The 19,088-nt window shown below is 47.8% G+C and overlaps 2 protein-coding genes across 4 annotated transcripts; both read left to right on the top strand.

Moving 5' to 3' along the window:
• On the top strand, positions 1–6,499 carry si:ch211-198a12.6 (uncharacterized protein LOC563253 homolog). Of its 3 annotated transcripts, none has more exons than XM_061228934.1 (2): positions 1–147; positions 2,719–6,499. In XM_061228934.1, the coding sequence occupies exon 2, from the start codon at positions 2,898–2,900 to the stop codon at positions 4,488–4,490; it is 1,593 nt and encodes a 530-aa protein (XP_061084918.1). In that variant the 5' UTR covers positions 1–147; positions 2,719–2,897; the 3' UTR covers positions 4,491–6,499. The 3 variants fall into 3 exon arrangements, with proteins under 3 accessions (XP_061084918.1, XP_061084919.1, XP_061084920.1); XM_061228935.1 differs by having other exon boundaries at positions 2,673–6,499; XM_061228936.1 differs by having other exon boundaries at positions 2–135.
• Positions 6,500–9,904: 3,405 nt separating this feature from the next.
• ftr14l (finTRIM family, member 14-like) lies at positions 9,905–17,568 on the top strand. The gene is made up of 6 exons (XM_061228150.1): positions 9,905–10,336; positions 11,533–11,628; positions 13,146–13,379; positions 15,493–15,652; positions 15,850–15,909; positions 16,633–17,568. Exons 1-6 carry the CDS (start codon positions 9,932–9,934, stop codon positions 17,154–17,156), a joined length of 1,479 nt encoding a protein of 492 aa, XP_061084134.1. The 5' UTR covers positions 9,905–9,931; the 3' UTR covers positions 17,157–17,568.
• Positions 17,569–19,088: the final 1,520 nt, after the last annotated feature.

Raw genomic sequence — 19,088 nt, 5'->3', positions numbered from 1 at the left:
AGTGGCGCCAGCGCTACTGAGAGAGGAAGACGGAGCAGAAGAGCTTAAGGAAGCCGAAGCAAAAAATAAAAAATTAAAATACAGTATTCGCCCATAAACGCATACAACCGAAACCATTAAAGGCCACACGGAAAGGTAAACAGACAGGTAATGTATATAAATCGTCCCTCCATTACCTATTTTGTATGGTGGTTTAGCGAGCTAACATGGCTGGAACATAGCCGTAGCCAGCCAGCTAGGTTAGCTGTGTTCTAGTTCCCCCTCGCAGCACCCCTTGTGCCTGAAGGGTTTTTTAAGCTCGTTTAAAATCGTCGTTTGTTCGTATCATAACTGCGAATAGAATCTGGATGAATTGAGTATTATTTTGCTGTAATATTACTGCTTCTTTCTTCTAAATCAAGCATTTGTCGTTGTCCTAACAGATTCGAACCGGTTTTTGTCAAAATGGCAGCTGGCTCGCTAACTAGCTGGTAGCGGGCTATGTAGCTGCTAACTAGCTCGCTATTAGCGGGCTAAGAAATGGACTGGGCCCCGGCCGAAAATATATTTCATCACAGCCTAAATTTGATTCGGCTATTCATGTTTACTTATCGCAGTAGCACACAACATCGATATTAATGTGATTCAGTGTGTATATTGTTACAAGTACTGCTGGATGGGTTGCGTTTTAATCGTGGAAGTATAACTTAGCATGGCGGCGGTGCAGGGAGGCGCATTGTTGCTGGTTATATAAGATGGAGCCGCCTTTCCCGGGCTTTTTATCGCTCTTTTATCCGAGGCCGCTACCGCACGTTGCGGGCCAAACATCTGCGTAGTTAACAACGTTAGACATTTTCTTAGTCGCGTTTCGAATATTACCGTGGACATTTGTACGATTTCTGAGCGGCAGATTTGTACCTAAAATGCGCTTTGAAGGGCGGAAGTCAGCGGCGGCCATCTTAGGGCTACTGCGAACCGCAGTGGCATAGCTAAGATGCCTGCTCCCTGAGGCCTGTAATCCTGCTGTAAATCCCGTGCCTCTAAGAGCCTGCTCCACCAGCTCTTTATTCGAGCGCACTTGGTAACCGCATCGCATCCATGTAAAACGGCTTTCCACACGATGTTCAGTAACTTGAGTGTGCAGTCTAACATACTAGCTGCTAGTTAGCTGGCTAATCACTAGCTCGCTGGCTAATGGTAGCAAAGTGTTGTTCGTCACAAATGAAATTGCCATTGTGCAAACATGCATTTTCCATTATAAATAAAATAATGGGTTTCACGTCGCCCAGATCTCACGACTATGTTTAGTTTGGGATTTAATGTCACAAAATCGGTAAGATGTTTTATTAGGACAACATTACCATCTAAAGCGCGCTTCTGGGTTGGCTAGAAACCATATAATGGCTTGGTGCGTTAGCCAGCTAGCTGCTAGTTAGCGAGCTAGTTAGCGAGCTAATGTCGGCTGGGTTTAGCCAGCTTGCTTGGTTGGGTAGGCACCGGTTTGGCGCCTGGTTGAACCTGATGCACGAAGAGCATAAAGTTACTAAAGTAATTGGTTGAATTGTGAAGGTTACGGAGATCCACTCAAGGTTACAAAAGTAGTAAATTGATGATTTAAACAAAAACAATGCCTATATTTAAAACTCTACAGGCGTAACGTTAGCTGTTTCTTCAGCACCACTGTTCAAAAATAGCGGCACTTTTAGCGTGTACTGATGGCTGCATACGTAAGTTATCCTGTATCAGAATCCTGTTCAGCTTGGTGAATATAGCTTTTATCGGCAGATTCATTCACTCCACCTGTTTTTGAAATTGCTCTTATTCGCTTGCTATCCGGATTATGAACCCTCCTTTAGAAGATGCTCTTGTTCTTGTAACTTTAACAGACTGGCATCCTGTGCAATATGCTGGCATGTATGTAATGTACAAGGATATTCTAGTTAATTTAAGTGTACTGTGTAAGAGATGGCTTGTGTTCTGAAGACTGCAGGGCATTGCAACTCAACATTTTTGATACTCTACCTGGTGCTTTTGGAAAAACAAATTGAAGAGCATTCCAAGCTGATGTTCAGACAACTATTGTGAGACTATCTCTCTTTGTTGCATTAGTTAATCATGAAAGCAGAAGCGTTGCGGTTTCATCAATGTTTATTGGAATTTAAGTCGATTTGATTTTACCATCTGTACTGTAAATGGATGCACTCTTTGAATCAGGCCGACTTGGGGATGTGTAATGTGTTGTGGTACCAAACTGTATTGTATGTATAAGCCATAAGGTCCTTGTTCTTGCCTGGATATGACATTCATTTTGTACTGTAAAGAGTCAGTCACTCTTGACAGGAATGGCTGCAAAACTTGTATAATTTCGTAGCACTTTAAGTCGATTAACTCCACTTAAGGATAAACATTTGTGCTCTTAAATTTGAGTTATATAGTTTGGCAAATTAAGAAATGTTATGGTTGCAGACTTTTTGAGCTCAATTTGTGCGAAACAACAAACAATTCGCCTTTGAGAATGGAGGCATGTTTACTTTTCATGGAATGTATTTCTGAGCATGATCAATGGAGGTCTTTTCTGTAAGGGCATTGCACCAAGTTTTGATTGACAGCCTGCTTAATGGTCCGGTTAAAAGTGCTGTTTGTGTACAGTGGACATGGGCTCCATATGACTGGGTTTTCCCCTCATGTGGTAGGTGGAGTCGCTGGCTCGGTCTGAGTTGGTGGTTGTTGTTTCTGCAGGAGCCCAGGTGTGTCTGTGGGAGCCCAGGTGTTTCTGCAGGAGCCCAGGTGTGTCTGCGGGAGCCCAGGTGTTGAGGACGCAGGTGCAGCAGGAAGCGGGAGCAGCGGTGGAGGCCTCACAGGAAGCCCAGCTGGAGCCCTCCGGGGTGGCGCCAGCCCGCGCGCTGGAGTTCGTTCTGATGGCGGAGTCGGAGACGGAGTGTGACACTCCGGGCCTGGACACGCTGGGCTCGGAGTGCGTGATCCCGCACAGCCAGGTCACGGACGCGCACTACCCCCCCGGCTCCCACATCATGGCCCTGGACGAGAAGCGCGAGGGGGAGCTGGACATCCACAGTGGGGAGCTGAAGGTGCAGCTCGGGCCCCACGAGCTGGGCTCTGTCACCTGCGTGGAGACCGACCAGATCATCGCCGAGACCGACCACGACTACACCAAGGCCGAGCAGCAGACGCACCTGCAGTGCTTTGGGGGGGACATGGCCAACCAGATTAAGTGTGTGTCCAATGAGAGTTTGTTGGGTGATCTGATGAAAAATGACAAGGGTGACCCCCAGCAGTGTGTGGGGGAGCTGACGGTGGAGTCGGAGAACGGGGTGGTCATTCACGAGGGCCTGCAGTGCAACGACTGCGGCGTGCTGTGCACCAACGCCTCCGAGCTCCACCAGCACTATGAGATCCACAAGTCCACCAGCCCCTACATCTGCATCCAGTGTGGGGAGACGTTTGCCGTGGAAGCCAGCCTGAAAGAGCACCAGAAAATCCACCTGAAGGGGGTCGATGTAGTGGGGAAGGGCTGTATCGACCCGTTTAACTTAAAGCCGCACCAGCTGATGCACTCGGCCGATAAGCCGCACCGGTGCTCCGAGTGCGGCAAGAGCTTCGCCGCCGCCATCACGCTGAGGGAGCACATGAAGATGCACGCAGACGACAAGCCATACAAATGCACCCAGTGTAGAAAGAGCTTTATCCGGCGCCGCCACCTAAAAAAGCACCAGGAGATGCACGCGCGCGAGAAGCCGTACAGCTGCCCTCAGTGCGGGAAGGGCTTCGCCACCGCGTCCAACCTGAAGCAGCACCAGCGCGTGCACAGCGCTGATAAGCCCCACATCTGCGGCCAGTGCGGCAAGAGCTTCGCCGCTGCCACCACCTTAAGGGAGCACCAGCGAATTCACTCGGGCGAGAAACCGTACAAATGCAACCAGTGCAGGAAAAGCTTCGTTAGGAGACGCCACCTTAAAAAGCACCAGCAGCTGCACACTGGAGAGAAGCCCTACAGCTGCTCCCAGTGCGAGAAGAGTTTCAACCACTCCTCCTCGCTGTCCCGACACCATAGAACACACCTCGACGACAACAAGATGTACGTGGCTCCCCCCACCCCGAAGGGCTTTCCCTTTGTCACCCCCGTTAAACACCAGCGTGTGCGCGGCGGTGATAAGTCCTACAGCTGTAATCACTGCGAGAAGAGTTTCAACCACTCCTCCTCGCTGTCGCGGCACCAAAGGGTCCACTCCGACGGCAAGACCTACAGCTGTAATCACTGCGGGAAGCGGTTCAACCACTCCTCCTCGCTGTCCCGACACCAGCGAACGCACGTGAACGAGAAACCGTCGTTCACCCCATCTCCCGTGAGCAAAGGTTTCCCCCACACCACCATTCTGAAGCACCAGCAGCTGCTGGAAAGCGATAAACCGTATCGATGCTCCCAGTGCGGAAAGGGTTTTAACCATTCGTCCTCCCTGTCCCGACACCATAGGATTCATAGTGATGTATAGCTCTGCCCTGCGACGAGCCCTTTTTACCCGCCGCCCGCTTAGTTTCCATGCGCGACGGCTGAGCGTAGGATGACTTCCTTTTATAAATGACAGAAAAAAATCGTAAATTTGTACAAAACACAAGTCTGTAGCCAGTGTTGGAACGGTAACCCTTTGCTAACAGCTTGCGTTGACTAGCGTTGTCCGTTTCAAAAAAGCGGTCAATATGAATTTGAACAAATCATGTTTTGGGGAACGGAGTGTAAAATTGGCCTGGGTCCTTGCTGACCGGGGTGCTGAATAGGTAAATTTGCTTGAGCCGCTTAAACCCATTTAGTGGCTGTTAAATCTGGATATTTAAGATATACTAATGCTAAGGAAACATCCTCTGTAAATATTTTATATCCATTCTTGTGGCGGGTGAGTTTTAGTACTGGTTAGTGTACCTGCGATGTTTTGAGTGCTGAAGCCTCAGGTGGTCGAGCAGCAGGTTGGTGTAAATAGGTGGTTTTACATAGGTGGATAGTGTGAGTTACAGCCCTGTAGCTTTATTCTGGACCAAGGCCCAGCAAGTCTCTTCCTAGTTTTTTTTTATTTTTTATTATTATTATTTTTTTTGTAATTTTATTTTATTTCTCTTAATTTTTATTTCCTTTCCCCCATTAGTTTTGATTTTTTTTTCTCCCAAGGCATGCTTACGACTGCGTTTCCCCATGTGTCGGCGAAGGGTTCTAGTTCCATCAAGCAGAAGCCACTCCAATTTATAATTGGGGGAGGGGGGGGGGGGTTAAAATGGGGTGGTGTTGGAAGAGTGACAAGCAGCTGATTTGGGGAAAATCTGATTCTTCCATTCATCTCAAGTGACGCAGCTGTGCTCTGAGTGGCCAGTGGCTTACACAGGAAGTGGATCTGCGTTAGACACAGCCCCGTGTTCTCCGCTCAAACGCCTGCCGTGAGGCGACCTCTAGGGAGCGCAAGGCATGATGGTACTTTGTGCCATGCCTACACAGCCTGGAGGAAAGGGGGCGAGATGAGAGCCGGTTTCCTGTGTGTGGGGTTCAGGGGTCAGAGGTCACAGCTCCCAGGTTCATGAGCATGCCCATGCCGCTCACTCTTGGTCTCGGATTTAAAGATGACTTGCGTCCGGAATGTTCCTTCTACAGATTAGTTCTAGCCGGTGGTTTGGTGCAACACCAAATGTATGTTACCAATAAGTGATTGTGCATATTTACAAATGTTCAAAATATTCCTTGCTATTGCTTTGGAAACTAATTGAATTAGCAATGTATAGCATATAGTTAACTTATATTCTGACTGCATTACATTCTACAAGCTATCCAATTTGACATAGTAATAGATTGTAGAGTATACTTACCAACACGTACGGAGTATATAATGGCTTGCTTTTACTGAAGAACCTTAATTTGAATTCTTTCAAATTTTCAAGATTCCATTGGTTTGCGCTTTCTACTTACTGTTCTGTGTATGGGAAAAAAAAAAAAAAAAAAGTACTATTCTCTTTTACAAACTGATGTATTTTTTAAAATATGGTTTGGATTATTTGAAAGGGAAACGAACGGAATATTGTTTTTATGGGAGTGAACGTTATTGATCCTGGTTTCTTTTGTTGAAAAATGTTTTTTGGATAAAATTGTGCTTCACTTAGTAGCATAGGCTTCTTCATTGTGTTAGATAGGTGCCTTACTGCATGCTGTGTGTAGAAATGTATGCCGAGCTGTCAATGAAAATATTTGTAAGGTTTTGCGATCGCTCCTTTTGTTCCTCTTCATACTAACCCTTGAATTGATTTGATTCTCATTTCCTTTTCTGTATATGAATATATGTTTACAATATGTTACTATCGTCTTTAATTTCCCTGTCTGTTGATTCACCTCAGTGTAGATAGTTTGAGGTTCAGAAGTTCCATCATTTGTCCATAATTTTGATTGACGCCTCTCGGGGCTGCTCCACCTGTCTCCCAGTCTTTGTTGAGTGGCACATTTATGGATAAATAAAGGTTGACTGTCCAATTCTGCAGTGTTGGGTTTTTTTTTTTTTTTTTCCCTCCTTCCCTTGCTACCCATTCACAGTGTAATACACAGGCTATACCCTAAGGAGAGGCTGTGTTTTCTTCAGAATGGCTCAGGCGACCTGGTTCAGGCAGTAAGAGCAGTCGTCTGGCAGTCGGAGGGTTGCCGGTTCGATCCCTTCCCTGGGTTGTGTCGAAGTGTCCCTGCGCAAGACACCTAACCCCCAAAATGCTCCTGATGAGCTGGTCGGAGCCTTGCATGGCAGCCAATTGCCTTCGGTGTGTGTGTATGCATGGGTGAATGAGAAGCATCAGTTCAGTACAGCGCTTTGGATGAAGGCACTATATAAATGCCAACCATTTACTATTCAAAGAGAGGTGTGTCTTAAGTTTAAAATCATGAATTTGCAAAAGCCACAAAGCCCCTTTCATTTTTTTAAAGAATCTCCTCCAGTGACTGAAGGGTGCTGCAAAGGCGAGCTAGTTATCTGAAAGTGATATTTTCCATGATTAAAAACAATTAAACCTACATTAAGTATGAAATGAGTGAAACTATAGCTATGACTTGTCGGATCCTTTTGACCCTTAAACAGTTATCTTTTTTTGCAAAATGGGGTTTATCTCAAATATTCCCTCTTCTGTCATATGGTTTGAGGTGTTTGTGAATATGCATGCTGTTTTAGTAACTGCAGGGTCAGATTGTGTTTAGTGATAGATGCCATTTTTTGCCTGCATTGTGCAAGTGTGAATGTAGTTATCCGCCAAATGCAGCTAATGTGAATGTAGTTACTCCTTACATCCCACCACCTGACCATCTGTCCTCTTGACCCCATCCCCTCTCCCCTTCTACAATCTATATCTAATGACCGTGTTTCCCGAACGCGTTAAGAACGTTCTTAAGCTAAGAACGTTCTTAAGGACCTTCTTAGGCCTCCCGAAAGAAGCAAACGCGTTTCCCGAAACACCTTCTTAGCCTAAGATGATCTTTCGTAAGAAGGTTTTGTAAGAAGGGTCCGGAGCGTTCTTAAGAGCCTTCTTATCTCTTAAGAACGTTCTTTATCGGGAAACCCGGCCATTCTCTTTTTTCTCTCTTCTCTAATCAACACCTCCCTCTCTTCCGGCACCATGCCCTCTTCCCTGAAGAGGGCCAGAGTCACTCCCCTGCTCAGAAAACCTACTGTTGACCCCTCTGCTCTGAGCAACTACCGGCCTGTCTCTCTTCTTCCCTTTCTCGCTAAAACTCTGGAACGGGCGGTCTGCTCCCAGCTGCACTTATCTTCTCCAGAACAATCTCCATGATCCCAACCAGTCTGGCTTCAAGAGTGGCCACTCCACTGAGACCGCCCTGCTCGCGGTTACTGAGGCACTCCACTCTGCTAAAGCCAAATCCCTCTCCTCTGTCCTCATCTTCCTCGACCTGTCGGCCGCCTTCGATACAGTCATCCATGAGATTCTTCTCTCATCGCTGACTGGGATGGGTGTCACAGGATCTGCACTCGCTTAGTTTTCCTCCTACCTCTCTGGTCACTCCTACCAGGTGACTTGGAGGGGCTCAGTCTTGGGCAGGGCCGCAGGGCTCAGTTCTTGGGCCTCTCCTCTTCTCGCTATACACCATGTCTCTTGGTTCTGTTATCTCTTCCCATGGCTTTTCTTATCACTCTTACACCGATGACACCCAACTCTTCATTTCCTTCCCCCCCGATACCCAGGTCACTATACAGATCTCTGATGAAGGCCTAGTGCCGAAACGTCAGCATGTCTGCCAACAAAGTGGTGACTGTAAAGTAGCAGTGTTGCGCTTTTTCCTTACTTTTTCAAAAGTTTAATCACACAGATCTCTGCCTGCTTGGCTGATATCTCTGCGTGGATGACTTCCCACCACCTGAAGCTTAACCTTGCCAAAACTGAGCTTCTCTACATCCCTGCTTAGTCCTCTCCATCAATCGACCTTTCACTGACTGTTGAGGACTTTGTAGTTTCCTCCTCCTGTACGGCAAAGAATCTTGGGGTGACTCTTGATAACTGCCTCACCTTGGCTCCACAAGTATCCTCCACTGTCAGAACCTGCAGGTTCTTTCTGTATAATATACGCCGTATCCGTCATCTCCTGACTGAGAAAGCCACCCAGCTCCTAGTCCAGGCGCTCGTCATTTCCCGCCTGGATTACTGCAACTCCCTCCTAGCCGGTCTCCCAGCGTGTGCCATCAAGCCCTTCCAGCTGGTCCAGAATGCTGCAGCCCGCCTGATCACCAGTCAGCCCAGGTCGGCTCATGTCACCCCGCTTCTCATTGGCCTCCACTGGCTTCCTATTGCCGTACGCATCCGATTCAAGGCCCTAGTGTTGGCATTTCAGGCTGCTAAGGGGACTGCCCCACCTTACATACAATCCTTGATCACTCCCTACTCCCCAGCTAGACCACTCCGGCCTGCCAGCTCTGGTCGCCTTACGGTTCCCTCTCTACGTGCACCTGGCGGTCAAGCTACACATTCACGCCTGTTTTCCGTTCTGGTTCCTCAGTGGTGGAATGACTTGCCTACCACTGTCAGGACAGCAGAATCCCTCCCCCTATTTCGACGCAGACTAAAAACACACCTTTTCAAACTCTACCTTAGTCCTCCCTCCTGATTTCCCCCGCCCCCCATTCTGATATCCCTATCCTCCTTGTCTAACCCCCCAAAAAAAAAAAAAATAGCACTTATGATGACTATATGTTTAGAACAGCATTTCATGTGTATTTTTCTAGTTCTGGATGTGATGCTTTGACTTGTGGAAGAACCTATGCACTTGTAAATCGCTTTGGATTGAAAGCGTCTGCCAAAAAAAAAAAAAAGAATGCCATGTCAATTTCAAGTTGGATTCTGAGTAAGTGGCCTCCATTCTAATGAAATATATACGCATCTGTTCTAAGTGTTTCTAATGAGTCACAGCAGTTTTCATTAGCCTGTGCTTTCACTCCGTGTGCTGTGCACACACCCCTCTCATCCTACAGGTTTTGGCTAATCTCACTTCCTCACAGATGACTTGCATCAACCCTTTATCCGGCTCAGAGACTGGCCTAAGCTTTCATAGAAAATGTATAGTACATGTAATTGAAATAAAATGGTACAAATGTATCGTGCATGTAATAAAAAATTAAATGGCCAATTGCCGTTGGTGTGTGTGTGTAAATGAAAAGCTTCAGTTGTACAGTGCTTTGGATCAAGGTGCTATATAAATGGCATCCATTTACCATTTACAAATGATTCGCTAGAAAAAAATAAAATAAAATGAGTAAAAGAATGTTGAGCTGCAGTGGCTTCACTAACTGGGAATACCGGTTTGGTCTGCAGTGCGTTCATAGTGCGCATTCCTGCCCGCCCCCTCGCAAGCTGGGAGTTTCAGTGAAACCTGCTCCGTCACCGCGTCTAGAGCTCAGTGTGTTTGTGTGGCGAAATGTCGCGGTACAGTGTTGCGAGCAGCCGGGACGGGAATCGGGAACGCCATGGCACTCTGGGAAAAGCCAGGAAGTCGGGCACTCTGGATGGGGGTGCGGGTGGCGGGGCTCTGCTGTGTGACATCTGCACCGGGAGCAAGCGACGTGCCTCCAAGACCTGCCTGTCCTGCCTGGCCTCGTACTGTGAGGCCCACCTGCAGCCCCACTACGAGTACCCTGCCCTCTCCAAGCACAAGCTGGTGGAGCCTGCCGGCCGGCTGCAGGAGAAGATCTGCTCCAACCACGACAAGCTGCTGGAGGTGTACTGCCGCACCGACCAGCAGTGCATCTGCCTGCTGTGCCTGATGGAGGAGCACAAGAGCCACGACACGGTCTCTGCAGCAACCGAACGCACCGAGAGACAGGTACGGTACAGGGCAATGGGACACAGACAGGTACGCTACAGGGCTCTGGGACACACACAGGTACGGTACAGGGCTCTGGGACACAGACAGGTACGGTACAGGGCTCTGGGACACACACACACAGGTACGGTACAGGGCTCTGGGATACACACAGGTACAGTACAGGGCTCTGGGACACAGACAGGTACGGTACAGGGCTCTGGGACACACACAGGTACGGTACAGGGCTCTGGGACACAGACAGGTACGGTACAGGGCTCTGGGATACACACAGGTACAGTACAGGGCTCTGGGACACAGACAGGTACGGTACAGGGCTCTGGGACACACACAGGTACGGTACAGGGCTCTGGGACACACACAGGTACGGTACAGGGCTCTGGGACACACACAGGTACGGTACAGGGCTCTGGGATACACACAGGTACAGTACAGGGCTCTGGGATACACACAGGTACAGTACAGGGCTCTGGGACACACACAGGTACGGTACAGGGCTCTGAGACACACACAGGTACGGTACAGGGCTCTGGGACACACACAGGTACGGTACAGGGCTCTGGGACACACACAGGTACGGTACGGAAATGCCCTTGATTAGTTAAATCAGGTGTGTGAGTTCCTGGTTGCAACAAAAACCTGTCCCTGTAATACTGTGAGTATAAGGTCTCTGAGACTGTAGCACAGCTGAGTGTGAGTGTTCTGTCTCTGTGAGACTAGCACAGCTGAGTGTGAGTGTAGGGTGGCCTGTAGCGTAGTGGTTAAGGTAAAGGACTGGGACAGGCAAGGTCGGTGGTTCTAATCCCGGTGTAGCCACAGGAACATCCGCACAGCCGTTAGGCCCTTGAGCAAGGCCTTTAACCCTGCATTGCTCCAGGGGAGGATTGTTTCCTGCTTAGTCTAATCAACTGTATGTCGCTCTGGATAAGAGCGTCTGCCAAATGCCAATAATGTAATGTAATGTAATGTTCTGTCTCTGTGAGACTATAGCACAGCTGAGTGTGAGTGTTCTGTCTCTGTGAGACTATAGCACAGCTGAGTGTGAGTGTTTTGTCTCTGTGAGACTATAGCACAGCTGAGTGTGAGTGTTCTGTCTCTGTGAGACTGTAGCACAGCTGAGTGTGAGTGTTTTGTCTCTGTGAGACTATAGCACAGCTGAGTGTGAGTGTTCTGTCTCTGTGCCTGTGCCTGTGCAGAAGCAGCTGGGGTCCGTGTTGCTGAAGTCGCAGCAGAGGATCGAGGGTCGGGTGAAGAAGTGGAAGGATCTGAAACAGGCCGTGGCAGCCGTCAAGGTGAGTCACACTGGCATGACCAATCAGGGTTATGGTTAGAGGTGAGTCACACTGGCATGACCAATCAGGGTTAAGGTTAGAGGTGAGTCACACTGGCACGACCAATCAGGGTTAGGGTTAGAGGTGAGTCACACTGGCATGACCAATCAGGGTTTGGGTTAGAGGTGAGTCACACTGGCACGACCAATCAGGGTTAGGGTTAGAGGTGAGTCACACTGGCATGACCAATCAGGGTTTGGGTTAGAGGAGAGGGAGGGAGGAGCATGTCTATACATATAGCTGGAGACGGCAACATGGATGAAATGCATGGCGAAATCACGCTTATTATAGTATATAATTATTATATAATAATTATAATATACACTCACTGAGCAGTTTATTAAGATTTACTTTATTGCACCTACTTATTTGTGCAATTATCTAATCAGTTAATTGTGTGGCAGCAGTGCAATACATACAATCATGTAGATACGGGTCTGGAGCTTCAATTAATGTTTACATCAACCATCAGAATATGGAAAAAATGGGGGGGGGTGAAGTGTGTGTGTGTGTGTGTTTCTAAAGGTGAAGTGTGTATGTGTGTGCCTAAAGGTGCAGTGTGTGTGTGTGTGTGTGTGCCTAAAGGTGCAGTGTGTGTGTGTGTGTGTGTGTGTCTAAAGGTGCAGTGTGTGTGTGTGTGTGTGTGTGCCTAAAGGTGCAGTGTGTGTGTGTGTGTGTGTGTGTGTGTGTCTAAAGGTGCAGTGTGTGTGTGTGTGCCTAAAGGTGCAGTGTGTGTGTGTGTGTGTGTGTGTCTAAAGGTGCAGTGTGTGTGTGTGTGTGTGTGTGTCTAAAGGTGCAGTGTGTGTGTGTGTGTGCCTAAAGGTGCAGTGTGTGTGTGTGTGTGTGTGTGTGTGTGTGTCTAAAGGTGCAGTGTGTGTGTGTGTGTGTGTGTGTCTAAAGGTGCAGTGTGTGTGTGTGTGTGTGTGTGCCTAAAGGTGCAGTGTGTGTGTGTGTGTGTGTGTGTGTCTAAAGGTGCAGTGTGTGTGTGTGTGCCTAAAGGTGCAGTGTGTGTGTGTGTGTGTCTAAAGGTGCAGTGTGTGTGTGTGTGTGTGTGTGTGTCTAAAGGTGCAGTGTGTGTGTGTGTGTGCCTAAAGGTGCAGTGTGTGTGTGTGTGTGTGTGTGTGTGTGTGTGTGTGTCTAAAGGTGCAGTGTGTGTGTGTGTGTGTGTGTCTAAAGGTGAAGTGTGTGTGTGTGTGCCTAAAGGTGAAGTGTGTGTGTGTGTGTGTGTGTGTGTGTCTAAAGGTGCAGTGTGTGTGTGTGTGTGTGTGTGTGTGTGTGTGTGTGTGTCTAAAGGTGCAGTGTGTGTGTGTGTGTCTAAAGGTGCAGTGTGTGTGTGTGTGTGCCTAAAGGTGCAGTGTGTGTGTGTGTGTGTGTGTGTGTGTGTGTGTGTCTGAAGGTGCAGTGTGTGTGTGTGTCTGAAGGTGCAGTGTGTGTGTGTGTGTGTGTGTCTAAAGGTGCAGTGTGTGTGTGTTGTGCAGCACTCCGCTCAGACAGCTCTAGAGGAGAATGAGCGGATCTTCATGGAGCTGCAGCGGGCTGTGCAGCGCTGGCATGCCGAGGTGAAGCAGCAGGTTCTGGCGCAGGAGCAGGCGGTGCTGACCCGAGCCTCCGGCCTGCTGACCCGGCTGGAGCAGGAAGTCACCGAGCTCCGGAGGAGACACGTGGACCTGGAGCGGCTCTCCCACTCCGACGACCACATCCACTTCCTGCAGGTCTCCCCTTTCTACTGCTAACTGCACCCTTCAGGAGAGGCTAGAAAAACAATTGAAGATGGAAATCAAGAAAAAACTTGAATTAGAGAAATGGAATGTGCCTTGCTCCTTCAAGCATCAGTTCGAAGCTACGTCAGTTACAGACGTGGCAGATAGGGAGAGGTGGATCCACAGGTCAGTTACAGACTTGGCAGATGGGGAGAGGTGGACCCACAGGTCAGTTACAGACTTGGCAGATAGGGAGAGGTGGATCCACAGGTCAGTTACAGACTTGGCAGATGGGGAGAGGTGGATCCACAGGTCAGTTACAGACTTGGCAGATAGGGAGAGGTGGATCCACAGGTCAGTTACAGACTTGGCAGATAGGGAGAGGTGGATCCACAGGTCAGTTACAGACTTGGCAGATGGGGAGAGGTGGATCCACAGGTCAGTTACAGACTTGGCAGATAGGGAGAGGTGGATCCACAGGTCAGTTACAGACTTGGCAGATGGGGGGAGGTGAACCCACAGGTCAGTTACAGACTTGGCAGATGGGGAGAGGTGGATCCACTGGTAAGTTACAGACTTGGCAGATGGGGAGAGGTGGACCCACAGGTCAGTTAGACTTGGCAGATGGGGAGAGGTGGACCCACAGGTCAGTTACAGACTTGGCAGATGGGGAGAGGTGGATCCACAGGTCAGTTACAGACTTGGCAGATAGGGAGAGGTGGATCCACAGGTCAGTTACAGACTTGGCAGATAGGGAGAGGTGGATCCACAGGTCAGTTACAGACTTGTCAGATGGGGAGAGGTGAACCCACAGGTCAGTTACAGACTTGGCAGATGGGGAGAGGTGGATCCACTGGTAAGTTACAGACTTGGCAGATGGGGAGAGGTGGACCCACAGGTCAGTTACAGATGTGGCAGATGGGGAGAGGTGGACCCACAGGTCAGTTACAGACTTGGCAGATGGGGAGAGGTGGATCCACTGGTAAGTTACAGACTTGGCAGATGGGGAGAGGTGGACCCACAGGTCAGTTAGACTTGGCAGATGGGGAGAGGTGGACCCACAGGTCAGTTACAGATGTGGCAGATGGGGAGAGGTGAACCCACAGGTCAGTTACAGACATGGCAGATGGGGGGAGGTGGATCCACAGGTCAGGTACAGATGTGGGAGATGGGGAGAGGTTGATCCACAGGTCAGTTACAGACTTGGCAGATGGGGAGAGGTGGACCCACAGGTCAGTTACAGACGTGGCAGATGGGGAGAGGTGAACCCACAGGTCAGTTACAGACATGGCAGATGGGGGGAGGTGGATCCACAGGTCAGGTACAGACGTGGGAGATGGGGAGAGGTTGATCCACAGGTCAGTTACAGACGTGGCAGATGGGGTTTTCTTGCTCAAAGGAAAGATGAACTAAAACCTAACTTTTACTTCTAGCTCTGATTAGTCAAATGAAGATAGCTGACTAATCAGAAGCCAGAAGCCAGAAGCCAACTGTCCAATTACCTTTGCTCCCCTAAAATGGAGGGTCTATAAAAAGGGGATGCAGTTCCTACACGGATCACCTGTCTGTATGGATGTCAATGCCCTCAAATTGACGGTGGCAGTCCACACTTTAACCTCATTTGCATTGTTCCATTTCAAATCCAATGTGTTGGACTACAGAGCCAAAAGAACAGTAATTGTACCACTGTCCAAGTACTTATGGACTGCACTGTATTGGCTCACAGTACAGAGATATAAGCTCACAGCAGAGATTAAACGAATGTCTATTGAAATTCTGAATGTTAGGTCAGGAAGGGAAGATCATTGTGAATGCCTGATTTAGGGAGTTACAGTCCCCACCAAAAGTATTGGAACAGCAAGGCCAATTCCTTTGTTTTTGCCATACACTGAATACATTTGGTTGAGATAAACTGTATATGGAAGAGCATTTTTTGTTAAAATGTTTTAATGCTTATGTTTTCATCTTTATTCAGATTGATTTCCTGTTAATATCTTTTGTAGTAATATGTTTGTCTTTTGTGATAAGGTGGTACTGCACTTGTCCTGCATATAATGGTACGGTGTATTAGTTCACAGTATAGGGTTAGTGTTAGGGTCACGAGGCTCCTCTCTCTTTGGCTCAGAGCTGGCAGCTGCTGTCCTCCCCCTCCGGGTTTGAGGATGTGGCCAGCGTTAATGTGGACCCGCACTCATCCTTCGGGCCCACGAAGAAGGCCATCGCCGAGCTGAAGGAGCGCCTGGAGGAGACCTGCCGAGTCGAGCTGCAGAAGGTGTCTGCCACAGGTGGGTGGGGCGAGAGCCTCTAGCTGTATTATATCACAGTGTAATTATCGTGTAATATCATATTACCTGCTCTAGCTGTATTATATCACTCTATATAGTGCTCCTGGTACACCAGAATAAGGTGTTTTGCGAGGTGGCTTTCACAGAGGAAGTTCAGTTTTAAAGCAGCCTCTTATCAGATATGCATCTCTCCACAGTGAAAGAGGTGAGCGTTTTACAGGCTGACGAGCCTCGGACCAGAGAGGACTTCTTACATTGTGAGTGTGCTGCTGGGAACAGTTATGCTATGTTGTGTTTGTGATTGTCAGACTTGTGTGAGCTGAGACTGTGTTTATGTTTGTGATTGTCAGACTCGTGTGAGCTGAGACTGTGTTTATGTTTGTGATTGTCAGACTCGTGTGAGCTGAGACTGTGTTTATGTTTGTGATTGTCAGACTCGTGTGAGCTGAGACTGTGTTTATGTTTGTGATTGTCAGACTCGTGTGAGCTGAGACTGTGTTTATGTTTGTGATTGTCAGACTCGTGTGAGCTGAGACTGTGTTTATGTTTGTGATTGTCAGACTCGTGTGAGCTGAGACTGTGTTTATGTTTGTGATTGTCAGACTCGTGTGAGCTGAGACTGTGTTTATGTTTGTGATTGTCAGACTCGTGTGAGCTGAGACTGTGTTTATGTTTGTGATTGACAGACTCGTGTGAGCTGAGACTGTGTTTATGTTTGTGATTGTCAGACTCGTGTGAGCTGAGACTGTGTTTATGTTTGTGATTGTCAGACTCGTGTGAGCTGAGACTGTGTTTATGTTTGTGATTGTCAGACTCGTGTGAGCTGAGACTGTGTTTATGTTTGTGATTGTCAGACTCGTGTGAGCTGAGACTGTGTTTATGTTTGTGATTGTCAGACTCGTGTGAGCTGAGACTGTGTTTATGTTTGTGATTGTCAGACTCGTGTGAGCTGAGACTGTGTTTATGTTTGTGATTGTCAGACTCGTGTGAGCTGAGACTGGACCCCAGCACGGCCCACCGCAGCCTGCAGGTTCTGGAGGGGGGCAGGGGAGTCCAGATGGTGAGCGAGCCGCTCTCGTACTCGGAGAACCCCGGCCGCTTCGCTCACTGGCAGCAGGTCCTGTGCAGGGAGGGGCTGTGGGGCCGGCGCTGTTACTGGGAGGTGGAGTGGAGCGGCAGCGAGGTGGACATCGCCCTGTCCTATCAGGGCATCAGCCGCAAGGCCAGCGGGAACCAGGGCAACTTCGGCTGGAACGACCAGTCCTGGAGTCTGTACTGCTCTGAGGCCAAGTGCACCTTCGTGCACAATAACAGCAGCACGACCGTGCCTTTCCCCGGATCGGCCCGCCTCGGCGTGTTCCTGGACGTTCGGGCGGGTAGCCTGTGCTTCTACAGCGTGGCTGACTCCATGACGCTGCTGCACAAAGTGCAGACCACCTTCACTGAGGCCCTGTTCCCAGGGTTTGGCGTGTGGGGCTTCGGATCCACCATCAAAATATTATAGCTGGGACTCAACAGGAAAGGGGATTTCCTGGGCTTGTGGGAGAGATGGGGGGGACTGCCATTTTTTTTTAATGGGATTGACTAGTTTTAATTTAACCAAACAGCCTACAAAATATATTTGTTTGTTTTTGCTTGGGAATAAATTAATATAATTTTCTCATTAAAGCAATCTATTGTTTTAGTCATATGTAGCTGTTACTGTAACATGTTCTTCAGAATCGAGCATAATGTACATCAGCTGAATCGACCGGCCTATGACCTGGCACCACTGTAATTCTTTATGCAACTTTCTTTCGCTATTGCGATTCATGATTTTTCATACCAGAAATTATTATATAGCCTTCTATTTACACTGAGTGTGGTGGGTTGTTCTAGATCAAATAAGAATCAATAAAAAGATGTGATGATTAAAAGTCTGCCTTTTTTTAAACACGACTGCAGTCCGTCAGGAATGCTTCTGCATTGTGAATGTGATTTGAGCAATTAAACCTGTCAGTAGATGGCAGTATAGAGCCAGCGTTCAGCCTGAGAAACCGCCCACTGATTCAGAGAGCAAGTGAGACTCATGCCATCTGGCCTCTGTGCCCTGGAGGTCTCACTAGCGCCCCCTGGGGGCTTAGTGCCTGTAGAACACCTACCCTGCAAAACACTGGAAGTGGAGATTTTTCCTGAAAGACCATCAGGTAAGATATGAATAATTTTATAGCACCTAATTGAGGAAAATTGATTTCTCATGAATCCTGAGTGGTATGCAAGTTTTTGACTTGATGCTTGATATTTTTAAATGAAACTTATGCTAACACTGCACAACCCGTTTATCTTCTGATCATTCTCCCATATTGTGTGCAGGACCACATTTAGCTACTCCGCGGAGAACATTAACTGTCCCCTCAAAGGCACACAATCCTGTGTGTGTGTGTGTGTGTGTGTGTGCGCGTGCGTGTGTATCCTTACAGTACCATACACAGACACCAGTGGAAACTCAGGACAATTTCTGAACATTTCTGTACAAATAACAGCAGTATACTATTTGTACCACCATCTGAACCCTGCCCCTGTCCGTTCCACCTTCACACTGCACCTCCAGCACTGCCATGCTCATGAAAAAAGTCTTTGAGACTGAAAACCAGGCCTTTTCAGCCAGCATGTCACAACAATCTGAAATGTTGTTTTGTTGCATTTAACTAAATCGCAGAAAATGTCATGTTATTCCAAGTGGTTAAAGTATATTAATAATTTGGAGATTACATTATCATGCTATTTATAATTGACAAACTATTTTAAATTGAGTAAAGATATAAATTGCGTTGAGAATTCTGTAGAGGAGCAGTGTGGTTGTGAAGATGACGCCCCTAAAAACCTGCTTACAGCGCAAAGGGAGGAGTCCAAAAGTAGCAGGACAATACTGTGGGCCCCATGCACAGGGCTGCAGGAGTTATCCTTTTATAGTTATTTCACTATTTAGGTTGCTTTCAAATGGCAGTGAAACGATGTCAAATAACTTCATTATAATTGCAGTAAAGCATAAGGGAACATAATGTTTAAAAAAAAATGTGAAAAAACACGATGGAGGGGCAGGCAAGAATACATTTAACATGACATAACATAAGGTAGTGGCCTACCCCTAAGTGTATCGACTACTAATTCGCTAAATAGAATCTAATGCCATCTAATGGTCTTGTGTCTGTGTCTGCCTCCACTACATGCAGGCATCCGTTCCACACAGTGACCGCTGGCTGTGTGAAACAATACTTCTTAATGTCTTTACGGAATTTTTCCTTTGCCAATTTCCATTTGTGCCCTCTTGTTCTGCTAACCGAACTCACCCTAAATAGTCCCCTATAATTAATTTTATTAATTGTTGCTTTAATTAATTTTAATTTAATCAAAAAAATCCCCCCTAAGTCTCCTTTTACTAAGATTAAAGAGATTT

The sequence above is a fragment of the Conger conger genome, chromosome 18 (genome assembly GCF_963514075.1).
Source record: "Conger conger chromosome 18, fConCon1.1, whole genome shotgun sequence".
Lineage (NCBI taxonomy): Eukaryota > Metazoa > Chordata > Actinopteri > Anguilliformes > Congridae > Conger > Conger conger.
This window is presented reverse-complemented; position numbering and strand designations above follow the sequence as displayed.

Excerpts from the sequence above, each read along its gene's own strand:
- si:ch211-198a12.6 (XM_061228934.1), top strand. The coding sequence starts at position 2,898 with ATGGCGGAGTCGGAGACGGAGTGTGACACTCCGGGCCTGGACACGCTG.
- ftr14l (XM_061228150.1), top strand. The coding sequence starts at position 9,932 with ATGTCGCGGTACAGTGTTGCGAGCAGCCGGGACGGGAATCGGGAACGC. Across the intron at positions 13,380-15,492 it reads ACCACATCCACTTCCTGCAG|AGCTGGCAGCTGCTGTCCTC; the intron begins GTCTCCCCTTTC and ends TCTTTGGCTCAG. Across the intron at positions 15,653-15,849 it reads GCAGAAGGTGTCTGCCACAG|TGAAAGAGGTGAGCGTTTTA; the intron begins GTGGGTGGGGCG and ends ATCTCTCCACAG.